This window comes from Prionailurus viverrinus, unplaced genomic scaffold (genome assembly GCF_022837055.1).
Source record: "Prionailurus viverrinus isolate Anna unplaced genomic scaffold, UM_Priviv_1.0 scaffold_62, whole genome shotgun sequence".
NCBI classification, from domain to species: Eukaryota; Metazoa; Chordata; class Mammalia; order Carnivora; family Felidae; genus Prionailurus; species Prionailurus viverrinus.
Genome location: NW_025927624.1, coordinates 478916 through 502997, shown reverse-complemented (window position 1 = coordinate 502997; position 24082 = coordinate 478916). Strand labels below are relative to the sequence as shown.

General features: G+C 40.6%; 1 protein-coding gene across 1 annotated transcript in view; it reads left to right on the top strand.

The window, feature by feature from the left end:
* LOC125159788 (ankyrin repeat domain-containing protein 26-like) overlaps positions 1 to 24082 on the top strand; it is a 708468-nt gene that overhangs the window by 436404 nt on the left and 247982 nt on the right. Inside the window, exons 10-15 of the mRNA XM_047848410.1 lie at positions 1666 to 1738; positions 9992 to 10082; positions 13937 to 13973; positions 19369 to 19441; positions 22350 to 22410; positions 22522 to 22724. Coding sequence (XP_047704366.1) covers positions 1666 to 1738; positions 9992 to 10082; positions 13937 to 13973; positions 19369 to 19441; positions 22350 to 22410; positions 22522 to 22724 — 538 coding nt within the window. The remainder of the gene's footprint in view (positions 1 to 1665; positions 1739 to 9991; positions 10083 to 13936; positions 13974 to 19368; positions 19442 to 22349; positions 22411 to 22521; positions 22725 to 24082) is intronic.

Here is a 24082-nt window from a genome sequence, read left to right as displayed (position 1 = left end):
TGGAAAACGAGGAAACCTGGAGGTATAGCAATCTCAGCATTCAAGTTGTATTCCAAAGCTGTAGTAATCCAAACAGTATGGTGGGTACTGGCGTACAAAATAGCCTCATAGCTCAGTGGACTAGAACCGCAAACCCAGACATAAATCCACCACTGTATGGTCAGTTCATCTTCCACAAACAGGAAAGACTATCCAGTGGGGAAAAGGCATTCTCTTCACCAAATGGTGTTGGGAAAACTGGACAAGCCACATGCCAAAGAATGAACCTGGACCCATTTCTGTACCATACACACAAAGAAACTCAAAATGAATTAAACACCTAAGTGTGAGTCTTGAAACCATAAAAAAAAAAAAAAAGAAATCCTTGAAGAGAGCACAGGCCGTCATTTCTCTGACTTTGGCTGTAGCAACATTTGACTAGTTATGTCTCTTGAGCCAAGGGAAATAAAGCAAGAATAAAGTATGGGGACTATCCCAACCTACAAAGCTTTTGCGCAGGGAAGGAAACCGTCAAAGCTGAAAGGGAACCTCTGGAATGGGAGAACAAATTTGGAAATGTTTTGCAAATCCAGTAAAGGGTTAGTATCCACAATGTCTAAAAAATTGATACAGGTCAACATCACCCCCCTGCAAAAAAGCCCAGTTTATAAATGAGCAGTAGACATCACCAGACACTTTTCCAAAGACAACATACAGATGGTCGACAGACACATGAAACGATGCTCCCCCAAACTACAACGAGATACCTCGTCACACCTGTCAGAATGGCTACACTCCAAGACACAAGAAGCAAGTGTTTGCGAGGATGTGGAGACAAAGGAAACCTCTTGCACCGTTGGTGGAAATGCAAATGGGTGCGGCCCCTGTGGAAAACAGTATGGAGGTTCCTCACAAAATTAAAAACAGAACTCTCCTATGGTCCAGTAATTGCACTACTGGATACTACCCACGAGAATACAAAAACACGAATTCCACGGGACACATGCACCCCTGTGTTTATTGCAGCATTATTTCCAACAGCCAGCGCAAGCATCCATTGACAGATGATTGAACGAAGAAGAAGCCCTATGTGAATGTATGTCTGTGTGTGCATGTATATCCATACACACACACACACACACACACACACACACACACACTGTAATATTACTCAATCATAAAACAATGAAATCTTGCCATTTGCAATCACCTGGATGGAGCCTGAGTGTAGTATGGTAAGCAAAGTCAGGGAAAGACAAATGCCATATGATTTTACTCATGTAGCACTTAAGAAACAACAAACGAGCAAAGGGAGGAAAGAAAAGGGGAGAGAAACCAAGAAATAGGCTCTTCACTGCAGAGAAGAAACGGCTGGTTGCGGAGTGGAGGTGAGTGGTGGGAGGGGTGAAAGAGATGATGGGGATGAAAGAGTGCCCTTGTCATGATGAGCACGGGGTGAGTATGGAGTTGGTGACTCACTATATTGTACAACTTAAACTAATATAACTCTGGATGTTACTATTACTGGAATTAAAATAAAACTTAATGAAAAAAAACCAGAGGACAACTTTTAATGATACCAAGAAACTTCGTGGAATAAACAGATACTTGACCTTTCGCTTAACTTTTTTAAATTTTGTTTTTAAATGCATGAACATGTTTTTGTTGTATTTTTTTTCTCTAAAGGCGTTCCGACACACCTGTTCCTGATGATTCATGGTCTACATCAGCTAGCCAAGACTTTGATTTTCGTTCCAAGGTAAAGTACCCTCCTGTGAAACTCACTTTCCTGCTCTGAATTGAGTTTTCTCCCTTATTTACTCTGAACATTTAAGAGGAGCCTGTGTATCATCATTTTATGTGTGTCATGGAAAGTTAGCAGGAACCAACCACTTTACAGATACATGACGCGTTGAATGTTTTGTTTTGTTTTGTTGTACTTTGGTAAATCCTACAGGTGGAGGCTGATAAAAGAATGGGCTGGAAAATATATAATGACCGTCAAATTATATCGGGAAAAGCTTTCCCATCATGGAGGCAATATGACATTGCTTAAGGATAAGGATTCTTACTGTGATAGTAACATGACTGATAATACTCATGCCTAAATGAAACCTGATTGGGTCCAAGTATCTATTGTAGGTTGCCCCCCGCCCCGGGCAAGTTAAATTTTGGTGAGATACAGGATTTTCCTTTGGCTCTATCCTTTGTTCTACATTTAGACTAAAATCATGTTAGAAAATGTAGAAATTTAGGTGTTTACAGTATTTCTCAACATTTACGTTACAGAGGTGTTCCCCTGTAGTTTTTGAAATAACTCCATGAAGAGTAAGTTAAAATGGTGCATCTCCCCGAAGAATACGTATTTTGCTGAAAAGAGTAGCTCTATGTGCAGAGGCTCTTCATAGCCAAGTTGTCAAATTTCTAATTTCAGAAATCTTTCCTATTCTAGCTTTGAAAACGATCTCCTCCTCGTCCTTGTGTCAGATTCTAAAATTTAAAGTTTCAGACATGTGATATTTATTTCAGTATTCATTTCAAAGCCCCTAAATCTTGATGAGCTCCTGGAGGTTAGGAAAGACACTTGTTTGACTCCTGGAGCTGCTAGAATAAAGGCTTGCTTGGAAGAAGCAATGTCATGGTTTTTGAATGTGAATAAATGAGTAGGGAAATGGAATTCCGTAGAATGGAGTTTGAAAAGTAACAAAATACGCATGATATATCACAATTAAATATGTGAATTTAAAAAGTCAGGCTTCAGTTTATATTCCGTTTTAGTGTTTCACATGTATACACGCAAATGAATTCTATTGAGGAAAATGGAGTTACATAAGAAAGAAGGTTAGAGTATATTTTTAGTATCCTCCCATTGTGAGCTTAGAATTGCAGAGAAAAATTCCTCAGCCTTTGTTTGTGTAACTCCAACTGTGTCCCATTACATACATCCTTCGAAAGTTCCCATTTCTTCCTAGAATTCTCATTCCCAATTCTTTCTCCATAGTGAATGTTGATGTGTTAGGAACCTCTCTTTTTCCATTCTTTTCTTAGTCTAGTAATAATTTCTAACTTTTCGGAAGCGATAGATGCCAGAATTTGAACAATTTATTTATACTGAAAAAAATTAAATTCTTCATTACAGTATTTATCACCAGATAACTGTAGAGTGATAAGAGTCAGTATTATTAGGGATATACTGTGAATCGAAGCCTGTCTTTTACCACATATTATATAGATAGATAGATAGATAGATAGATAGATAGATATAGATATAGACAGATATAGATATAGATAGATATAGATACAGAAATATATATAATATACACATATATACACAAATACATTTACACTTATATATGCACACACACACACATATATATATATATATACATATATATACACATACACACACACATATAAATATATATATATATATATATATATATATATACACACACATATTTAGAGACATATATCTTTACAAGGTTTAAAAGAGACTATTGTTCATAGTATATTCCCAATCCTACTTATGTACCTGTTGAAAAATGTATGTTGTTTCCACTTACCTTCCTATGCTCACATTTTTCCTTTTCTTTTTTGTCTTAAGCTCATGCTTGATTGATTGGTCACGTGTTATTTTTTTTTTCCTTTTTCCCTCTTCACCCCCCATGCTTTTTACGGTATTTTTAAAATTTTTTTAGTTTGTTTATTTTTGAGACAGAGAGAGAAACAGAGTGCAAGCGGGGTGGGGGCAGAGACAGAGGGAGACACAGAATCCAAAGCAGGCTGCAGGCTCCGAGCTGTCAACACAGAGCTCAACGTGGGGCTGAAACCCACAAGCCGTGAGATCATGACTCATGAGCTGAAGGTGGATGCTGAACTGACTGTGCCACATACGTGTTCCCCGCACCAGGCTCTTTTTTAATGGCTCACGTCTACCCTAATCTGTCCTTGCAGAAACTATTTCTTTAGTGTCTGTTCTTTTAGTACATCACTTTCTGTCAACTCCATTGTCAGCATGTTGGTTATGGAATTCTACTGTCTGTGTGTGGTTTCCCTCCAGGACTCATTGCCCCACAAGGTTTATTATTCTTGTTTTTCTCTTTCTTGGAAGGAGCTGAGCTAAATGTTTTTGTAATGTTTGTATTTCTCTTGGAAACGGAGGGAGAGAAAGAAAGAATGAGCAAGTGCTCGTTGTTGTGATCTGAAAATAGGCAAGGTATGATCTCAGTCCTTTTATATCTGTGGAGGGCTGTTTTGTGACCCAGGATGCCACTTGGAGACATTGGAGAATGTTCTATGTGCACTTAAGAAGAATGTGCATTCTACTGGTGTTGGATGAAAAGATCTTAATATATCGGTGTTGATATCCATGTATATAAATGCATATATATTAGGCCAATATATATCTATGTATATCTGAATACATCTGGTCCAATGACACATTGGATATGTGTTTCCTTACTGATTTTCTGCCTTGACGACCCGCCTATTGCCATGAGTGGAGTCTTAAAGTCGTCTACAATCATGGTATTTGTACATATACATTTAATCATGTTTGTGATTAATCGAGTCATATGTGTGGGCGTTTCACTTTGGGGCCATAAACATTTGCAACTGTTAGCTCCTCTTGATGGATAGACCCCTTAATTATGATCCAATGCCCTTCTGAATCTGTTACTACAGTCTCTGGTTTAAAACCTAGTCTTTCTGGTGGAAGTGTGGTGACTCCAGCTTTCTTTTGACTTCTGGTAGCATGATAGGTGGTTCCCCATAGCTTCGCTTTGAATCTGGAGGTATCCTGGGGTCTAACATCAGTGTCTTGCTGACAACATATAGATGGATCTTGTTGTTTGGTTTTGTTTTGTGTTTTATCCATTCTGATTCCCTGTGTCTTTTGATTGGGGCATTGAGTCCATTCACATTCAGAGGGATGAGTTAAAGATATGGATTTAGTGTCATTGTGTTATCTGAAGGTTTCATGCTTTTGGTGAGGCCTCTGGTCCTTTGTAGTCTCTGCTGCTTTCCACTCACAGACTCGCCCCTTAGGATCTCCTGCAGGGCTGGTTTAGTGGTCATGAACTCCATTAGGTTTTGTGTGTCCGGGAACGCCTTTCTCTCTCTTTCTATTCTAAATGACAGCCTTGCTGGGGAAGGGATTCTTCGCCGCAGATGTTCCCATTCAGCACACTGACCGTTTGCTACCCCTCCCTTCTGCCCTGCCAAGTTTCTTTGGACAGGTCTGCTGCTACCCTTATGTGTCTTCCCTTGTCAAATAAGACCCGTTTGTCCCCAGCTGCTTTCAGAATCCTCTCCTTATCTTCGTAGTTTTCCAGTTTCGCTATGGCATGTCGTGGTGTTGACCTAGGTTTGTTGATTTGGAAAGGAATTCTCTGTGCCGCCAGGACTTGGATGACCGTTTCCTTCCCCAGATGAGGGAAGCTCTCAGCTATACGTTGTTCAAAAAAACCTTCTCCCCCTTTCTCTCACTCTTCTTCTTCTGGGACTCCTAGGATGTGGCTAATATTTCATCTCACCGAATCACGTAGGTCTCTAGTACCTGCCTCGTGATCTAGTCATTTCCTTCCTTTCCTTTCTCTGCTTCATCTTTGTCCACAATTGTATCTTCTGTTTCACCGATTCTGTCTGCTGCTTCTCCCATCCTTGCTGTCACTGCATCCAGTTTACTTTGTATCTCCTTTACACCATTTCATTTTCAGCGTTCATCGTGACGATTCCTTAGGTCCTTGATCTCTGAAGCAGTAGATTGTCTGCTGTCTTCTATGCATGGTTTCAAGCGCAACTATGCGTCTCATGAGTGTCATTCCAAAAATGTGCTCACATATATTGTTTCTGTCTCTTTTGAGCACTTCACTGGCTGTCCTTTCTTCCCGGAATTTTTTTTTTTGGGGGGGGGGGTGGCAGAATTCTTCGATTTCGTCGTTTTGGCTAGATTCCTGCCCTTTATGTGTTCTAATAGCTTGTTCTCTGTCCCGCACCTGCGAGTAATACTATATTAAAAAGATCTCCTACTCTTTCCAGGGCCTGGCAGTTGAACAAATGTTTTTGGAGTGTGTTGTGTGCACTCTTTCGGTGCGTCTTTGGGGGCTGTTCTCGCTACTTGGAGTGGCGGTTTGGGCCTTCCACCAGATGGGCTTTGATTTGTTTGTTGAAGTAATCCTGGAAACGAGGAGAAGAAGGTGGTGAAGAATCCTTAGCCGAAACAAAACGAGAAATGACTGGAGTGGAAAAAAAGACCAAACAGTGACTCAAAGGAGCTATAGGGCTTAATCCAGAAAGAGAGGGAGGAAAATGAAGAAGGTGATCTAGAAAACTATAGAGAAAATGCGCAATCGAATAAACAAAGAACCAGAACAGAGGAACAATGTAAAAAATATAGATATAGATATAGATATAGATATCTATATATATCTAAATGTAGATATATAGGTATATATTAAGATATATAGATATATGTAGATATATAATTAGCTTTGACCCACGTCAACTCGAGACTCCTAGGCTGTTTCCAAAGGGAGAAGAGGAAAGAGCAGAGTAGAAAGAGAAAAAAGGGAAAAGAGAAGAAAGGGAAAGCAAAGGAAAGAAAAGATGGGCGCCTGGGTGGCTCAGTAGGTGAAGCGTCCGACTCTTAAATTTGGCTCATGTCATGTTGTCGCTGTTGGTGGGTTCGAAACCCCCATCAGGTTCTGCAGTGAGAGCATGGCTCCTTCTCGGATTCTCTCTCTCTCCTTCTCTCTGCATCTCTTCTGCTTGATCACTCACTCTCTCTCTCAAAATAAAGAAATAAACATTAAAAGAGAAAAGGAAAGACAAAAGAATAATAACTCAAATGAAAACAAACTAACTAACTAAGTAAGATAGAAAACCGGAGGAGAGTTGTCTATTGGTGCCTGGGACTGGTGGCTGTACTGGTCTAGAGGAGGGGCTGTGTGGTCCCATCAGTGTCAGTCTCACTCCTATAGAGAAGCAGTTATGAGGCACAGAGAGCCAGGGTTTGGTGTAATGGGCCTGCCTCCATGGAGGCTCACTGTCCATTCCCTGAAGCCCCACGATGTTGGTCATGGGGAGAGAAATGGCGACACCCCAAACCTCTCCTGCCCACACGAGGTGTCTCAAAACTCACTGTTTAGGCTATCTTCCCGGAATAGCCTGGGGAGCCGCCTTGCCTTGCTGCACAGTCCCCTGTGCCACCTGAGCACTGAGCTGGGATTCAAAACCCTGTAGGATCCCGCTTTGCTCAGACCTGGTAGTGGAGTTGCGCCACTCTGCCCAGTGGACAGAGGGCCTCTGGCTCGTGCCTGCACGGTCTTTTTCCCTTGGGCAGGGCAATACCTCCCCTTTCCACCATAGTCAAGGTGTTCTCTCCCAGTGTAGCCCTGAGATTGCTACCAAGCCTAGGGGCGGCTCCCTCCCCACCAGGCATGGGAGGTGGTAGCTCTGGTCTAGAGAAAGTCTGGCAACCTTGAAAATCCTGTTTTTTAGCCTCTAAGGCTGTTTTGCAAAGTAGAAACTGGCCCTCTGGATCTCTCCTTGGTCTGTGGTCCGGACAGGCTTTCTCATATCCAAATGCACTTCTCACAGCCTCTCTCTCTACCTTCCTTTCGTTTCTCCACCAAAGGGCTTCCGCCACTCCATGCCTGTGCGGACCATTTTATTTCTCCCAATTCGCATACACACCCTTCTGTCCCGCCAAGCTGTCACTTTGCACCTGTGGAGATTTTTCTGTCCCTCTGCAGCCTGTATTCCTGGTATTCCAAGTGTTGTGACCTCAATACTGCTGTGTTTGAGGGACAAGGGAAATTCTGATCCCCTCCCCTGCCATCTTAACTCCTCCCTCCAGCTTTTACTTTCCTTTTCACAATTTCAAAGTTGGGTGCCTAATCGACTAAGTCACCCAGGCCCCCCAAGAATGCTTGTTTTCAATGGGAAGATGTTTGAAGGCCAATAAAATGGCCCTAGTGTCCAGAAAAGAATGGCAAAGTTAGAATGCGTCTTTGAGTTTCCCATGTGGGGCTATAATAAGTTCCACTAAACTCTTAGTGGAGACATCATATAGGTATACATTTGACCCTTGAACAAGATGGGTTTGGAATGTGGGAGTCCTCATACATACAGATTTTTTTCAATAAATACAGTACCATCCTGTAAACATATTTTCTCTTCCTTATGATTTTCTTTTTCGTCTTGTTTTTTCTTTTTTTAAATTATTTATTTTGTGAGAGAGAGAGAAGACAGAGCACGTGAGTAGGGAAGCGGGGGCAGAGAGAGAATCTTCATCAGGCTGCCAGCGTTGAACGCAGGAAGTATAGATCATGACCTGAGCCAAAGTCAAGAGCCTGACCCTGAAACGACAGTGCCACCCAGCACCCCTTCCTTACGATTTTCTTAGTAACCTTTTCTTTAGTTTATAGTGTAAGAATATAGTATGTAATACATATAACAGGGAAAACATGCATTAATCGACCGGGAATATTGTTGGTAAGCTCAGCATTCCGTTATCCTAACCCTGACCTTCCATGCTCAGTTTACAGAGCAAAGGCCAAATGAGGCCGAAAAGGTAGATGAGACCTAGAGAGCATATACAAGCGCTTCTGCTTTAATGTTCTGGTTTCAACACATATATACTTTTTCATTTTTATGTGTTATTGCTTTTAAAGTGGGAAATTCCATAGTAATTTTGGGTTTTTTTTTTTATTTGGTTTTGAGGTTTCAAAAGATACTTGTGGATTTTCGAGTGCATGGCCATCAGAGCCCATAACCCTTGCTTTGTTCAAGGGTCAAGTGTATAGTGATTTGGTACTTATGAGATCTTCTCTGTGAGATTAGTGTAAATGTTTTGACCTTAATTAATTGGTCCTCGTATACTGAGTGCGTACCAAGCAGTCAGCTACTGAGTGTACAAGGGGAGGGTTTAGGTTGTTGTGGTCGGAGCAGAAAAGTAAGTCAACAGCAATCCATTATAAGTGACTATAAAGGCTTCATCGATAGGAAATGGACAATGTTAGTTGAGAGAATATTGGGGGCGTTGGCAGTGAGGATGACGATGAGAGTGGGAGTGGGAATTTTGGTAGTCAGAAAAGATCTGAGAGTGGCAAAAGGTGCCAAGTGAAAGATGAGAAGGACCAGTCGTGTAGACCGTGGCGAGGGACATTCTGGACAGAGAGGACCACGGATCATCATTTTACTCCAATGTCTTAGAGTGACCAAGAAGTAGGAAGACCCACTCCATCATCATAATCATTATTATTGTTGTGTGTAGAAAAGAAAAGGTGCATAGTGAAATGAGTGCTTGGCACATTTTAGGTGACTAAGACATAAATGTTCTTATACTTGCCGTTCGAATGCTTACTACACATTCTGAAGAGTTCCATACCTATATCTACATTTTTTTTGCTACTAGTTCACCATGATTTTAAGAAAAGTTTTTCTTACTACTTTGCCATTCGATCCAACCCTTCTCTCGTCAAGAAAAAGGTCAAGCCTTTGTTTCCCTAAACGAAGCAGCAGCTACAACAGTGTTTTGTTGATACTCAACATGATATACTCCAAAGTTTCTGATCATGTGAGGTATGAATTGACACTGAAACAAATGTCTGCCATTTTGTTAGAAGCAGTTTTCATTTATAGCAAGTACACTTTTAAAGAATTTGTTTCAAAACTTATTTCAAATGTCCTTTAATTTTGGTCAGGAATGCAAAGGAAGGTGTTTTGTTAGTTCCTTTTTGAAATCTGCATACAAGTCAGGCTTCTGCCTTTGAACGTACTTATTCTGGCCTTCCATGATCAGTTTAGAGAGTCAATAGCCGAATGAAGATTCAATGGTACGCTGAATCAAGAGAGCATATATGAGGTTTGGTATTTAAAGGTTTTGGTGTTCAATACGTTTTTCTTATTTGCAAGTCTGGTTGTTATTAAAATCATAAATTCAGATATTTTTCTTGGAAAAGGCTTAGGAAGTCTTCACGCAACTCATTACTGATGCTACTTTTAACAGAGTATGTCTGAGAAGCCCAACAAAGATGTTCCTCATTTCTCTGGAGCTGTGGATCAGAAAGGGCAAAGGATATTACATGGACAAGTAGAAGGTAAGAACTGTATTTTATGCAAAGGTCATTTGACAGAATGTTGATTTAAAACAGGAATACTGATATATTCTAATATGTAAAGAAAACGGCCTGTTAAGTGCATAGGAAAGAGAAAGAGATGTGAAAAGGAGGTAAGTTGCATATCGTATGTGGTGCCAGCAACAGATTAAATTGAGAGTGCCACCAAAGGAGCTAAATGACTAGTTCCCTTTCAAGGCACTGGAAGGCCTAAGGAACCTCAGGAAAGAAGAGAAGAGCCAAAGAGGGAATGATGTGAATGGCCGAGACTACAGGGAGTAAATGAAGGAAAGTAAGCCGGTGTGTATGGTGTTTCTACTGGAAGGTGGTAAAATACACTAGTTCTTAAAAAAGGAAGAGCAGACTATCTGAAATGCAGCAACACTATCAGGTGAGCTTCTCGTACCAGAATTTGTCAGAGTCGTATCCCCAAATGTTCCCACTCTTACTGTTATCCTCACTGTTGGCAAGACATTAAGGACTGACCTAGCTGATGATGCAGAGTTATGTCCTAAGTACCATGGGTGAACATACGCATTTGTAGTCAGCGATAAATGTATATACGTTAACGCCATATAAAATGGGGGTACTTCATACGGTAGAATCAATTAGGGCAAAATAAGAGAATTGGAAGGAGGGTCAGATAAGGAGACATCAAGATAACTCATCTGACATTTTGGATGCCGTATTTGTGACTTTTGATTATTTTGGCAATAACTGCCCTTAATAGGTGAACTATATTTTTAATGTTCTAGGAAAATAAGGAAAAGAAACAAAAAAAACCCCACTATAATCAGTAGTATGCTTTCATATTCTGTCTGATAGTTCTGATTGTTGTAGAATGATCCCTGGTACTTCTTTGATTCCTATCTGCCAGAAAAATGAACTAAGTCCTAGTTAGTTGGAGAAAATTAACAGATTTTTCATATTTCAGAGAGCTTTTATATGGTAGAACATAGGGGCAATCACCAGGATTCGCTCTCTCTCTCTCTCTCTCTTTTTCGGAGTAAAATAAGATTGTTGCGTCTTTCACAATTTCTGACATCGTGATTTCATCTATTCCTTTTAAACCTTTCTTCAAATGGATCCATAGGGATGTAGGAATTTTCAAGGCCAATACCAAGAAAACAGATTCCAGGAAAGGTATTCTGTGACATGACCTTCTGACTGCAACCACGTGTAAGACATCAACCCAAATAATAAAATTTCATATAATGCAGTTGTGTTAGAGGCATCCCAATGACACCCAGATTTGATCGTTCACTAGAAGAGCTCACAGGACTCAGCATATAGTTGTAGTCATGCGTGTGGATTGGTATGGGGACAGGCAAGTAAGGCCAATCAGCACCGAGCAATGGTGCATGGGGTGAAGGCCAGAGGAAGCCAAGCGCAGGCTTCCAGGAATCCTTTCTCTATGGAGTTAGCAGGATGTGCTAAATTCCTCCAGCATGAAATTAGGACAGCACAAGTGAAATGTTGTCTGCCAGTACGAGGCTTATGGATACTCAGTGCCCGAGGTTTTCATCAAATGCTAATCACATAGGCATCTTCTCCTTAGCATGTCCCCAAATTCCAGGTTTCCACCAAGGAAATCAAGTGTACAGCCTTAAGCACATTGATTGTACCAGCACTTAGGCACAGTGAACCACTCTTAACCAGCTAGGGAATGGTGGGAACCCTCCTTAAATCCAAGATCCCGGGGCACCACCAAGGGCCAGTCATTCAAGTAGGATGTTCTGAGGGTAGCCATCTTTGGCCTGCTGGATGAAATCTGTTCTGCATAGGAATTATAGCCCTGACGTCATTTTTGGTGGTGTCTTCAAATTTTGTTTTACTAGCAAGTAACATGACGGTTACCATGGTACTGGTTTCAGTTTCATCATCCATATGAAGTAGGTATTTGTACAAAAATTACCAGGGAGGGCCATATTAGGTCATTATAACCTTTTTTTATGGGATTAAGCTTTCATTATGATTCTTAGGTATGATCAACATAATGATTTTTGATTTAAAATGAGAATGAAAATCTCTTAATTATATGGAAAACCTAGGTGTGATGCCTATGGTGCTGAACCCCTGTTTATAGGTGTAAGATTTTGGGTCATATTCATCAAATGTTTTCTTGCCTAAGTATACAAATAACTGTTGTATTTTTGTGTTTTGTTTATGCAGTTTCATATACTTCCAAATGGGAGACAGTACCCCTATTGTGTTACTTTGATCTCTATTTTAATGTTCACGATGACGGTATCGTGAGTTAGTATATGCTAAGAGTAGCTACAATGGATACCATATTTTGTTGCTTTTGTTGTTTCATACATTTAATAAGCCTGATTTTTGACATCAGTTTTAAGTTCACAGCAAAATATAATAGGAAGTACAGAGAGTCTGCATATACCATACCATGCTCCCGTACACGCCTAGCCTCCCCTGTTGGTAACATCTTGCGCGACAGTGGCCCGTTTTTAGTAGGATTTTTGTTTTTCAGTTCCTTGGTTTAGTTTTGAGCGAGAGAGCATGCATGCGTGTGAGCAGCCAAGGGGCAGAGGGAGAGGGGGTAAAGAATCTTGTGCTGTCAGCACAGAGCCTGATGCAGGACTTGATCCCAGGAACAGTGAGATCATGACCTGAGCTCACATCCAGAGTTGGACGCTGAACCAACTGAGCCACCCAGGCACCCTGACAACAGTGGTGCATTTTCTATGGACACGAACTCTTCATTTTGAGGCCAAGTCTCTAATTTGCATTAGTCTTCAGCCTTGGTGTTATACATTCTATGAGTTTTAACAAATGTGTAATGATGTGAATCCACCTTTGTGGTATCGTGTGAAAGAGTTCCACTGCCTTAAAAGTCCTCTGTGCTGTGCCCGTTTCTCCCTACCTTCACCCTAACCCTTAGCTCCATAGCCTTGCTCTTTCCAGGTGTCATATAGTTAGAATCATAGAGTGGATGTCTTTGAATGTTTAGAAAGTGAAAATATCCTGGCAATTGAATGTAGGCATTCAAGATATTCTTTGCCCTTTGTTTTGTTTAGTTGCTCATCAGTAGAGGATCCGATGACCTCTGCCTTCTATGAAAAAAAAGTATGATTTCTCTAGATGTGTGTCACCTAATGGGGAGGGCTGAGAAACATGACATCATGAACCACTACAGAGCACTCACATTGGGATCCTCCTCCTCTGTGATATGCGGTGGGTCTAGATGGACTCTCTAGCAATGGAAAGAGGCAGTCTCAAGAGGTTAGAACTTTATCAAACTGGAATGCCAAATCTTTCCTTCTTACCTTGCCATTGGAAATAAGGCCAGGGAGCGTCTGCTTGCTATGGTATGGCCATGCTGCAAAGTACAATAGCTATAGAGCACACTTTGTGAGGGGGTGTTTCCTCCTAAAACTGAAGAGTGTCTGCTGAAGAGCTGGGGAAGTTCTGCCGTGTTACAGCAAGCTAAAGGTACTCTCTTTCAACTCCTCTAGTAGTAGAAGTCCAGAAAAATCATGCTAGTTTCAGTCTGACATTGTCAGCTCATGATAATCATTCTCCTAACGCTACCAGTTTCCTCCAGTGTCATAGAGTCGGTCAGTGATGGCCATTGTAAACATCAGTTCACCTGTAGCTGTCAAATTCTGAGAAAACCCATTCTTGCTTTTGGTCAATATAGAGGAGAAAGTAAGATTTCTTAGTCCTTTAAGCCTATGAATGGTATAATTACCACTCAGTGTAGTGTGGTTTCCAGGTGTGGTCCCAAAGCAATACTTTTTAACACATCATAAGACGTACACTTGTAATTCCTGTATTTTTCGATTGTTGATTTAACATGTATTCTGTTTCTTCTTTAGGATCAGATGAGAAGGCTGAGGAAGACTCTATAACCAGGTAGGATTTTTATGGATTTGTAAAAATGACATTTGCTGGGGTACCCGGGTGGCTCAGTCGGTTAAGGGTGTGACTCTTGATTTCAACTCAGGTTTGTGAGTTCAAGCCCCACATCGGGGTTTGTGCTGACAGCCTCCTTGGGATATGTTTCCCGATTTCTGTGTGCACTCACTCTCAAAGTATAAAGGAATGAAATGAGATGAAACGGATAAGGAAAGGAAAGGAAAGGAAAGGGAAGGGAATGAATGCACTGAAAATTATGTGACTCTTAAGGGAATGCAGAGAACAAAAGCAGTTGTTGCGTGTTCTACCCTGGACTAGACACTATATCCTATGGGTAACATCTGTTCAGTTATATAGTCGTTGTATAGCTTTGCAAAGTAGCTGTGTTATTGTAGCCTACTTTTTATTACTTTCGCAACTGTGGTTCAGGGAGGTTGATGACTCGACCATGATTCCATAGTTAATGGGTAGCTGTGGGGCTTTGCCCGTCAGCCCGTGAAGCTTCCACATCCATTCTCTGGTTCCTCAGCAGCACTGAGATGAAGATACAGATCCTAGGGCAGATCAACTCAGAATGTCAAAGGTAATGATGTCGGAACACGAATTTAGGGTTTGCTTAAGAACCCAGGTTAGTCCAAGCATTTGGCCTCATGTATTTGACCACTAGTGCTAACACAAGTCATTAGTGCAGTGGTAACTCGTCCCTTGTTTTTGCCATCCGAGATTTTAGGGTGGATGTCAGCTATGGCCATGGTGTCAAGGCTTTTACATAATAAGCAGGATGTCGTCAGGCAGCTCCTTGGATGTCGTGGTATCCCCTCTTCTTGAGACAAATGAGTTTTCTGTAAGGGAAGGATATCTAGTTGTAGACCATGTTACATTAATTAAATTCAGCCTCTATTTCGAGGATATTGCTATATGATTCTCTGTTGCCTACGTTCCCAGGCTGGTTTCCCTTTGGGCTAGTACCCTTGTCTAGTTCTAGGAAGCTTTTTGGGTTTTTTTGGAGGTTTTTCTTCCCCCCCCCATGACTTTTTTGTACTGTGTTTTTGCCTTTTGACCTTCTTCTCTGGTTTCCTTGGTATTTCTTTTTTTTTCCCAATAATTTTCCCCCTTCTGCCAGCTGAGGACTCTCCATTTTTTCAGAGGCCAAATCAAAAGCACTTAGAGTCTCAAGATTTAGGGAACCTCAGAGATTAATTCCTCAAAACACCCTCTGGTACGTCAACCTATGTTTCAGCTCCTTGCCCAGTGGTTGTTTCCCTGGAGAATTTGAAACTCAAAAGAGATTGAAGTGACCTATTTGGATATGATAAGTGACAGAAATGAGATTTACATTCTGGTTTTCTTTCTTTCTTTCCTTTCTTCCTTCTTTTTTGTCTTCATCTTGCAGGCAACTGTTTTAATAATAGAAAGCTGGGGAGTGGGTCTAATAATACTCCTTCTAATACAAGGAATGTGGGTAAGAATCGAATTAGCAGAGGAGACCAGGTTTCAAGGAGAACAACACTGAGTTGGTTAGGAATAAGAGCTTGAGAAAAGATGTCAGAATATGGGGGTTTATGCCAAGTGAGATAAAGGTGAATGACAGGAATGAAGGACCCAGGATTCGGGGAGTTGTTTAGAAAGGCATATTCAAATAGAGTGTTCAAGAGTGTCGTGACCGGGTTTCTGCTTTTGTGTGTGTTGGTTTCATTGAAGGTGCGAGCATACCTCAGATTTTCTGATGAGAGAGGTTAAAAATCATTTGAGCTGCTGGGAAGTGTCTGTTTAGAGCAAATAGAATTAAGATATCCCCTACTTCCACCCCAACTGAGGGAGGATAGCTTAGATGCTCTCAAGGAATTGGGGGTGGGGGGTGGAGATCCCGAACATCAGAGATGTATGGCCCAAGGCAAGCTGTCTCCTCACTCCACCTCTTTTCCGAAATCTGTGATGCCCTTCCCATGTACTGTTAGGGCTGGGCAGGGGTAGGACTGACTTGCCCAATCAGTAAGGGAGCTTCATCTGGATCGGTGATAACATGCCTAGGTTGAGGTGACTGTGTGGATGACTGAGACTCCCAATTCGCTTGTTCTCCAGGAGCAGGACATGGCTCCTACCCTCGGTCATTTGAGCCCATCCTGGTTGTAGGACTGTATGGCTTCATAGGCTAAAGATCGAAAGTTGGGCAATGCCACAGAACCGTGCCGAAGAGTGATGTAGGAGTGGGAGCTCATAGGGAAGAAAATATTCAGGCAGCGTATAGAGAAATAGAGGCACAACTACCAGGACCGTTTTGATCACAGTCTCCCTCCTTGGGTAGCTGAATGCCCCTGAAGGCTTGGAATGTCTTGCTAGTTATTATGGACCTAAATAAGGCAAGACCAGTGTGGGAACAAAGTTGGCCTTGGGAACTTTGACTCTTTCAATCTCTAGTTAGTACTACCACTCATAACATAGAAACCTAAACTTTGATACGTTTACGTAAACGGAGCTCTACCTGACAAACAAGGTAATATGTGATGCAACAACTCTGGATGTTTCACCGTGATTGCCATAAGCGTAGCTCCCATCTGTTAATGTATGATGCTATGACGATACCACTGACTAGATTCCCTATGCTGTACCTTTGAGCCTTGTGAGTTATTCATTCTATAACTGGAACCCTGAACTTCCCTCTCCCCTTCACCCGTTTTGTCCATCCCCCCACCTCCCCTCCCTTCTGGCAAGAGTCAAATCTCTGCATTTATGGGTCTGTTTCTCCTTTTGCTCTGTTTGTTCATTTATTCCCCTTTTTAGATTCTATACAGAAGTGAAATCATATAGGATTTGTCTTTTTCTGTCTGACTTATTTCTCTTAGCCTCATAGCATCTAGGTATATCCATCATGTTGCAGATGGCAAGATCTCATTCTCTTTTATAGATGCGTAATATTTCAGTGTGTGTGTGTGTGTGTGTGTGTGTGTGTGTGTCTGCGTGTGTGTGTGTATGTGCTTGTGTGTGTGTGTGTGGTCTCTTCATGTATTGGTGGACACTTGGGTTGCTTCCATATCTTGTCTCTTGTAAATAATGCTATAATAAAGATAGGGGTGCATATATCTTTTCATGTTAGTATTTCCATTTCCCTTGGGTAAATAAATACCCAGTAGTGGAATCACTGGATCCTATGGTATTTGTGTTTTTACTTTGTTGAGGCCCCTCCATACTGGCTTTCACTGTGGCAATACCAATTTACATCCCATGACCGGTGCACAAGGGTTGTTTTTTCTCCACACCCCGAGCAACCCTTGTTGTTTCCTGTGTGTTGAAACTGAGCCATTCTGACAGATGTGAGGTGAGAAGTCCTTGTGGTAACGTTTATACATTTCATTTTCAACCATTTCAGAGCATTCCCTGCCTGTCACATTTGGTTATGGAAACTCAGACTGGGTCTTTCCTGGAGATTTCACAGGTTAGGAGAGGTTGAGGCCAAATAGAGAACTGAAAGCTTTTGTTAAAACAGGGTCCAAATTGTGAAAGACCTGTACTCTGATGAAAGAAATTGAAGGTGACGGAAAGAAAAAGACATCCGATGCTCACAGATGGGAAGAATACATATTTTTAAAGTGTCTACACTACCCGAAGCCATCGACAGATGTCATGCAATCCCTGTCACCATACCAACAGCATTTGTCACAGAGCTAGACAAACAATCCTAAACGTCGTATAGAACCACAAAAGACCTTGAATGGCCAAAGCAATATGGAAAACGAGGAAACCTGGAGGTATAGCAATCTCAGCATTCAAGTTGTATTCCAAAGCTGTAGTAATCCAAACAGTATGGTGGGTACTGGCGTACAAAATAGCCTCATAGCTCAGTGGACTAGAACCGCAAACCCAGACATAAATCCACCACTGTATGGTCAGTTCATCTTCCACAAACAGGAAAGACTATCCAGTGGGGAAAAGGCAGTCTCCTCACCAAATGGTGTTGGGAAAACTGGACAAGCCACATGCCAAAGAATGAACCTGGACCCATTTCTGTACCATACACACAAAGAAACTCAAAATGAATTAAACACCTAAGTGTGAGTCTTGAAACCATAAAAAAAAAAAAAAGAAATCCTTGAAGAGAGCACAGGCCGTCATTTCTCTGACTTTGGCTGTAGCAACATTTGACTAGTTATGTCTCTTGAGCCAAGGGAAATAAAGCAAGAATAAAGTATGGGGACTATCCCAACCTACAAAGCTTTTGCGCAGGGAAGGAAACCGTCAAAGCTGAAAGGGAACCTCTGGAATGGGAGAACAAATTTGGAAATGTTTTGCAAATCCAGTAAAGGGTTAGTATCCACAATGTCTAAAAAATTGATACAGGTCAACATCACCCCCCTGCAAAAAAGCCCAGTTTATAAATGAGCAGTAGACATCACCAGACACTTTTCCAAAGACAACATACAGATGGTCGACAGACACATGAAACGATGCTCCCCCAAACTACAACGAGATACCTCGTCACACCTGTCAGAATGGCTACACTCCAAGACACAAGAAGCAAGTGTTTGCGAGGATGTGGAGACAAAGGAAACCTCTTGCACCGTTGGTGGAAATGCAAATGGGTGCGGCCCCTGTGGAAAACAGTATGGAGGTTCCTCACAAAATTAAAAACAGAACTCTCCTATGGTCCAGTAATTGCACTACTGGATACTACCCACGAGAATACAAAAACACGAATTCCACGGGACACATGCACCCCTGTGTTTATTGCAGCATTATTTCCAACAGCCAGCGCAAGCATCCATTGACAGATGATTGAACGAAGAAGAAGCCCTATGTGAATGTATGTCTGTGTGTGCATGTATATCCATACACACACACACACACACACACACACACACACACACACACTGTAATATTACTCAATCATAAAACAATGAAATCTTGCCATTTGCAATCACCTGGATGGAGCCTGAGTGTAGTATGGTAAGCAAAGTCAGGGAAAGACAAATGCCATATGATTTTACTCATGTAGCACTTAAGAAACAACAAACGAGCAAAGGGAGGAAACAAAAGGGGAGACAAACCAAGAAATAGGCTCTTACCTGCAGAGAAGAAAAGGATGGTTGCGGAGAGGAGGTGAGTGGTGGGAGGGATGAAAGAGATGATGGGGATGAAAGAGTGCCCTTGTCATGATGAGCACGGGGTGAGTATGGAGTTGGTGACTCACTATATTGTACAACTTAAACTAATATAACTCTGGATGTTACTATTACTGGAATTAAAATAAAACTTAATGAAAAAAAACCAGAGGACAACTTTTAATGATACCAAGAAACTTCGTGGAATAAACAGATACTTGACCTTTCGCTTAACTTTTTTAAATTTTGTTTTTAAATGCATGAACATGTTTTTGTTGTATTTTTTTTCTCTAAAGGCGTTCCGACACACCTGTTCCTGATGATTCATGGTCTACATCAGCTAGCCAAGACTTTGATTTTCGTTCCAAGGTAAAGTACCCTCCTGTGAAACTCACTTTCCTGCTCTGAATTGAGTTTTCTCCCTTATTTACTCTGAACATTTAAGAGGAGCCTGTGTATCATCATTTTATGTGTGTCATGGAAAGTTATCAGGAACCAACCACTTTACAGGTACATGACGCGTTGAATGTTTTGTTTTGTTTTGTTGTACTTTGGTAAATCCTACAGGTGGAGGCTGATAAAAGAATGGGCTGGAAAATATATAATGACCGTCAAATTATATCGGGAAAAGCTTTCCCATCATGGAGGCAATATGACATTGCTTAAGGATAAGGATTCTTACTGTAATAGTAACATGACTGATAATACTCATGCCTAAATGAAACCTGATTGGGTCCAAGTATCTATTGTAGGTTGCCCCCCACCCCGGGCAAGTTAAATTTTGGTGAGATACAGGATTTTCCTTTGGCTCTATCCTTTGTTCTACATTTAGACTAAAATCATGTTAGAAAATGTAGAAATTTAGGTGTTTACAGTATTTCTCAACATTTACGTTACAAAGGTGTTCCCCTGTAGTTTTTGAAATAACTCCATGAAGAGTAAGTTAAAATGGTGCATCTCCCCGAAGAATACGTATTTTGCTGAAAAGAGTAGCTCTATGTGCAGAGGCTCTTCATAGCCAAGTTGTCAAATTTCTAATTTCAGAAATCTTTCCTATTCTAGCTTTGAAAACGATCTCCTCCTCGTCCTTGTGTCAGATTCTAAAATTTAAAGTTTCAGACATGTGATATTTATTTCAGTATTCATTTCAAAGCCCCTAAATCTTGATGAGCTCCTGGAGGTTAGGAAAGACACTTGTTTGACTCCTGGAGCTGCTAGAATAAAGGCTTGCTTGGAAGAAGCAATGTCATGGTTTTTGAATGTGAATAAATGAGTAGGGAAATGGAATTCCGTAGAATGGAGTTTGAAAAGTAACAAAATACGCATGATACATCACAATTAAATATGTGAATTTAAAAAGTCAGGCTTCAGTTTATATTCCGTTTTAGTGTTTCACATGTATACACGCAATGAATTCTATTGAGGAAATCAGGAGTTACATAAGAAAGAAGGTTAGAGTATATTTTTAGTATCCTCCCATTGTGAGCTTAGAATTGCAGAGAAAAAGTCCTCAGCCTTTGTTTGTGTAACTCCAACTGTGTCCCATTACATACATCCTTCGAAGGTTCCCATTTCTTCCTAGAATTCTCATTCCCAATTCTTTCTCCATAGTGAATGTTGATGTGTTAGGAACCTGTCTGTTTCCGTTCATTTCTTAGTCTAGTAATAATTTCTAGCTTTTCGGAAGCGATAGATGCCAGAATTTGAACAATTTATTTATACTGAAAAAAATTAAATTCTTCATTACAGTATTTATCACCAGATAACTGTAGAGTGATAAGAGTCAGTATTATTAGGGATATACTGTGAATCGAAGCCTCTCTTTTACGTATAGGTTATATATATATATATATATATATATATATATATATATATATATTTCAAGGTTTCAAAGAGACTATTGCTCATACTATATTCCCAATCCTACTTATGTACCTGTTGAAAAATATATGTTGTTTCCACGTACCTTATTTTGTTCACATTTCTGCTTTTCTTCCTTGTCTTAAGCTCATGCTTCATTGGTTGGTCATGTCTCCTTTTTTTTTCTTTTTTCCTCTTCTCCCCCCATGGTTTTTAAGATATTTTTGATGTTTTTAAGTTTATTTATTTTGGAGCGCACGAGAGAGACAGAGTGCAAACGGGGTAGGTTCAGAAACAGAGGGAGACACAGAATCCAAAGCAGGCTCCAGGCTCTGAGCTGTCAATATAGAGCTCAATGTGGGGCTGAAACCCACAAACCGTGAGACCATGACTCATGAGCTGAAGTTGGACGCTGAACTGACTGAGCCACCTATATGTTCCCACTACCATGCTCTTTTTTAATGCTTTACCCCTACCCTATGTTTCCTTGCAGAAAACCTTTCTTTAGTGTCTGTTCTTTTAGTATATCACTTTCTGTCAACTCCATTGTCAACATATTGGTTATGGAATTCTACTGTCTGTGTGTGGTTTTCATCCATGACTCATTGCCCCACAAGGTTTATTATTCTTTTTTATCTTTCTTGGAAAGAGCTGAGCTAAATATTTTTGTAGTGTTTGTATTTCTCTTGGAATGGGAGGGAGAGAGAGAGAGAATGAGCAAGTGCTAGTAGGGAGGGGCAGACAGAGAGGAAAGGAGGGAATTTCAAGCAAGTTCCACGCCGTCAGCACAGAACCCGATGTGTGGCTTGAACCCCACTAACCGTGAGTTCATGACCTGAGCTGACATCAAAAGTTGGTCACTTAAATGAGTGAGCCACCCAGGCGTCCCAGAAGGAGCCTCATTTAAATAGTCATATTTGTCTTTAGTGTTTTGAGAAACAGAAGCCACTTAAACTGTTTGCAATTCCAACTTACTGACATAAGATACTACTGAAGAGTATGTTTGTATATTTTCTCTTACAAGAGATAGTTCATGCCAGTCTAAATCATGCAAACACTTCACAAGATAACATATTTAAATTTCTTAGTGTTAGTTTTTTCAACATGCTTTCAATTACCTAGGGTTCATTGTTTATCTGAGGTTACTTTAGTAAAGTATTTACCCGATATTAATCAGTTACAGGTACGGCGAGTAACATTTGGGACTACCTATGAGATCTCTTGTAATCCTCACCACATAAGGAAATGGAGACTGGTAATAAATAGTAAACGGCATAACTGAGATGTGAATCTACATTTGAATGATTCCAAAGCCTGTGTTCCTTGTGTAATGGTGCTCATTTGGTAATGGTGAATATTACAATGATTTTATCGAATTGGATTCTTGTAATCCTTAAAGCTATTAATTCTTTTCTAGAATGTCCCGAAATCACGCATAGCAAAGCTACTGCATTCTTCTTGGAAATTCATTAAAAACAGTAAGCTATGGAAGACTTGTATTATTCACTAATTCTTGTCCATTGTTGTGTTATTCACTAATTTTAAGTTACAGATATTTTCATGTCCTCTTTACTTTGTTTTGTACTAAGTGAGACCAAAACGTGGCACTATGAAACCAGGAGATGGAACCTTATCTGAGGACAACCATCCTCATTCTGAAAATAAAGATATGGCTGAAACTCTTTCCAAACCACCAGTCAGAGTTTACGGCGATCCTCTTCCAGTTTTACCATCATCTAAATCTCTTCTGAAACCTTCTTTCAAGATGTTAGCTGTCCTTGGTCTTGCAAAGGTAAGTTGTTTTGTTTTATACTGCCCCACCCGTACCATCCTCTTGCTCCTTATAATGATGAAAAGGATCTTAGGAAGAAATGGATGTCCTCAAGATCGTAATAGAAATCAGTGTAATGACAACAGAGAGGAAGGTACAGGATTGAAATTTAGAAAGTTTGGTGGGAGTAGACAATTCTCTTGTATGCCTTTATGGAAGCAAAGAAGGAGAAGGCAGCTGGAAAGAATAGCTAGATGCATATGAAGATGTGGAGGGGGGGGAAGGGGAAGAATTCATTTTAGAAGGGTGAGATGAACTTAAAGTATGAAGAGTTGAGAGAAAGTATCATAAAATCACAGCAGCAATAGTGGAATTAAGGCAGAGCAGATGCTCTATGAATTATAAAATGTGGGAGGAAACATTTTAAGTGCAAATTAAGAAAAAAAGCCAGGTAACAACCAAAAAATGCTTAGACTTTTCTGAATGACTTACAGCTGATTTCTGTGAAGAACCGAAAGAAATTTTTGCCCTTGCCTTTCAGTTTAATAAAGGTGATATCCTAGATTTAGTTTAGCAAAACCTGTGTTTCTAAGGAATGCAAAGTGAAATCTGTTTTAGTCCATACCAGGTTGATTGCGAATTTTCACTGTTTGGTTATTGTCTTTCTTGGGGTTTCTAAGATAACTTACCGTGTGGTATAATCTTGGTATATTTTAGGTGTTTTTGAGTAGAAAGAGAGGAAATAAACATTTATTCTTTTCATTATGTAAAATTTCTGGTGATGTAAATAAGGTTCTTTATCCGTGAAATGAAAAACTAAATTTGAAGCTGCAACCCTGAATTTGTTTTTTGTTTTTTAGCTTATTTATTTATTTATTTTGAGAGAGAGAGCAAGCAGGGTAGGGACAGGGAGAGAGGGGAGAGACAGAGAGAATCCCAAACAGGCTCTTCATTGTCAGCACAGAGCTCGACCCATAGCTCAGACTCACAAACCGGTTTGGGAGATGACGACCGGAGCCCAAATCAAGATGCTTAACTGCCTGAGCCACCCAGGTGCCAATTAATCTGCCACACTCTGAAAGAAAAAATATATAAAATATGTTTTCTGCATTCTGATTTATCTTTTTTTAATTTTAAGTTTTCAACTGTTTATGTATTTTGAGAGAGAGGGAGTAAGATAGAGGCAGAGAGAGAGAGAGAGAGAGAGAGAGAGAGAGAGAGAATCCTAAGCAGGCTCTGTGCTGCTAGTTTCAAACCTGACACAGAGCTTGAATAACCTGAGCCAAAATCAAGTTGGATGTTTAACCAGCTGAGCCACCCAGGTGCCACTCTTTTTTTAATAGTATCTGCATAGAATAGACACATACACATATTCCAAA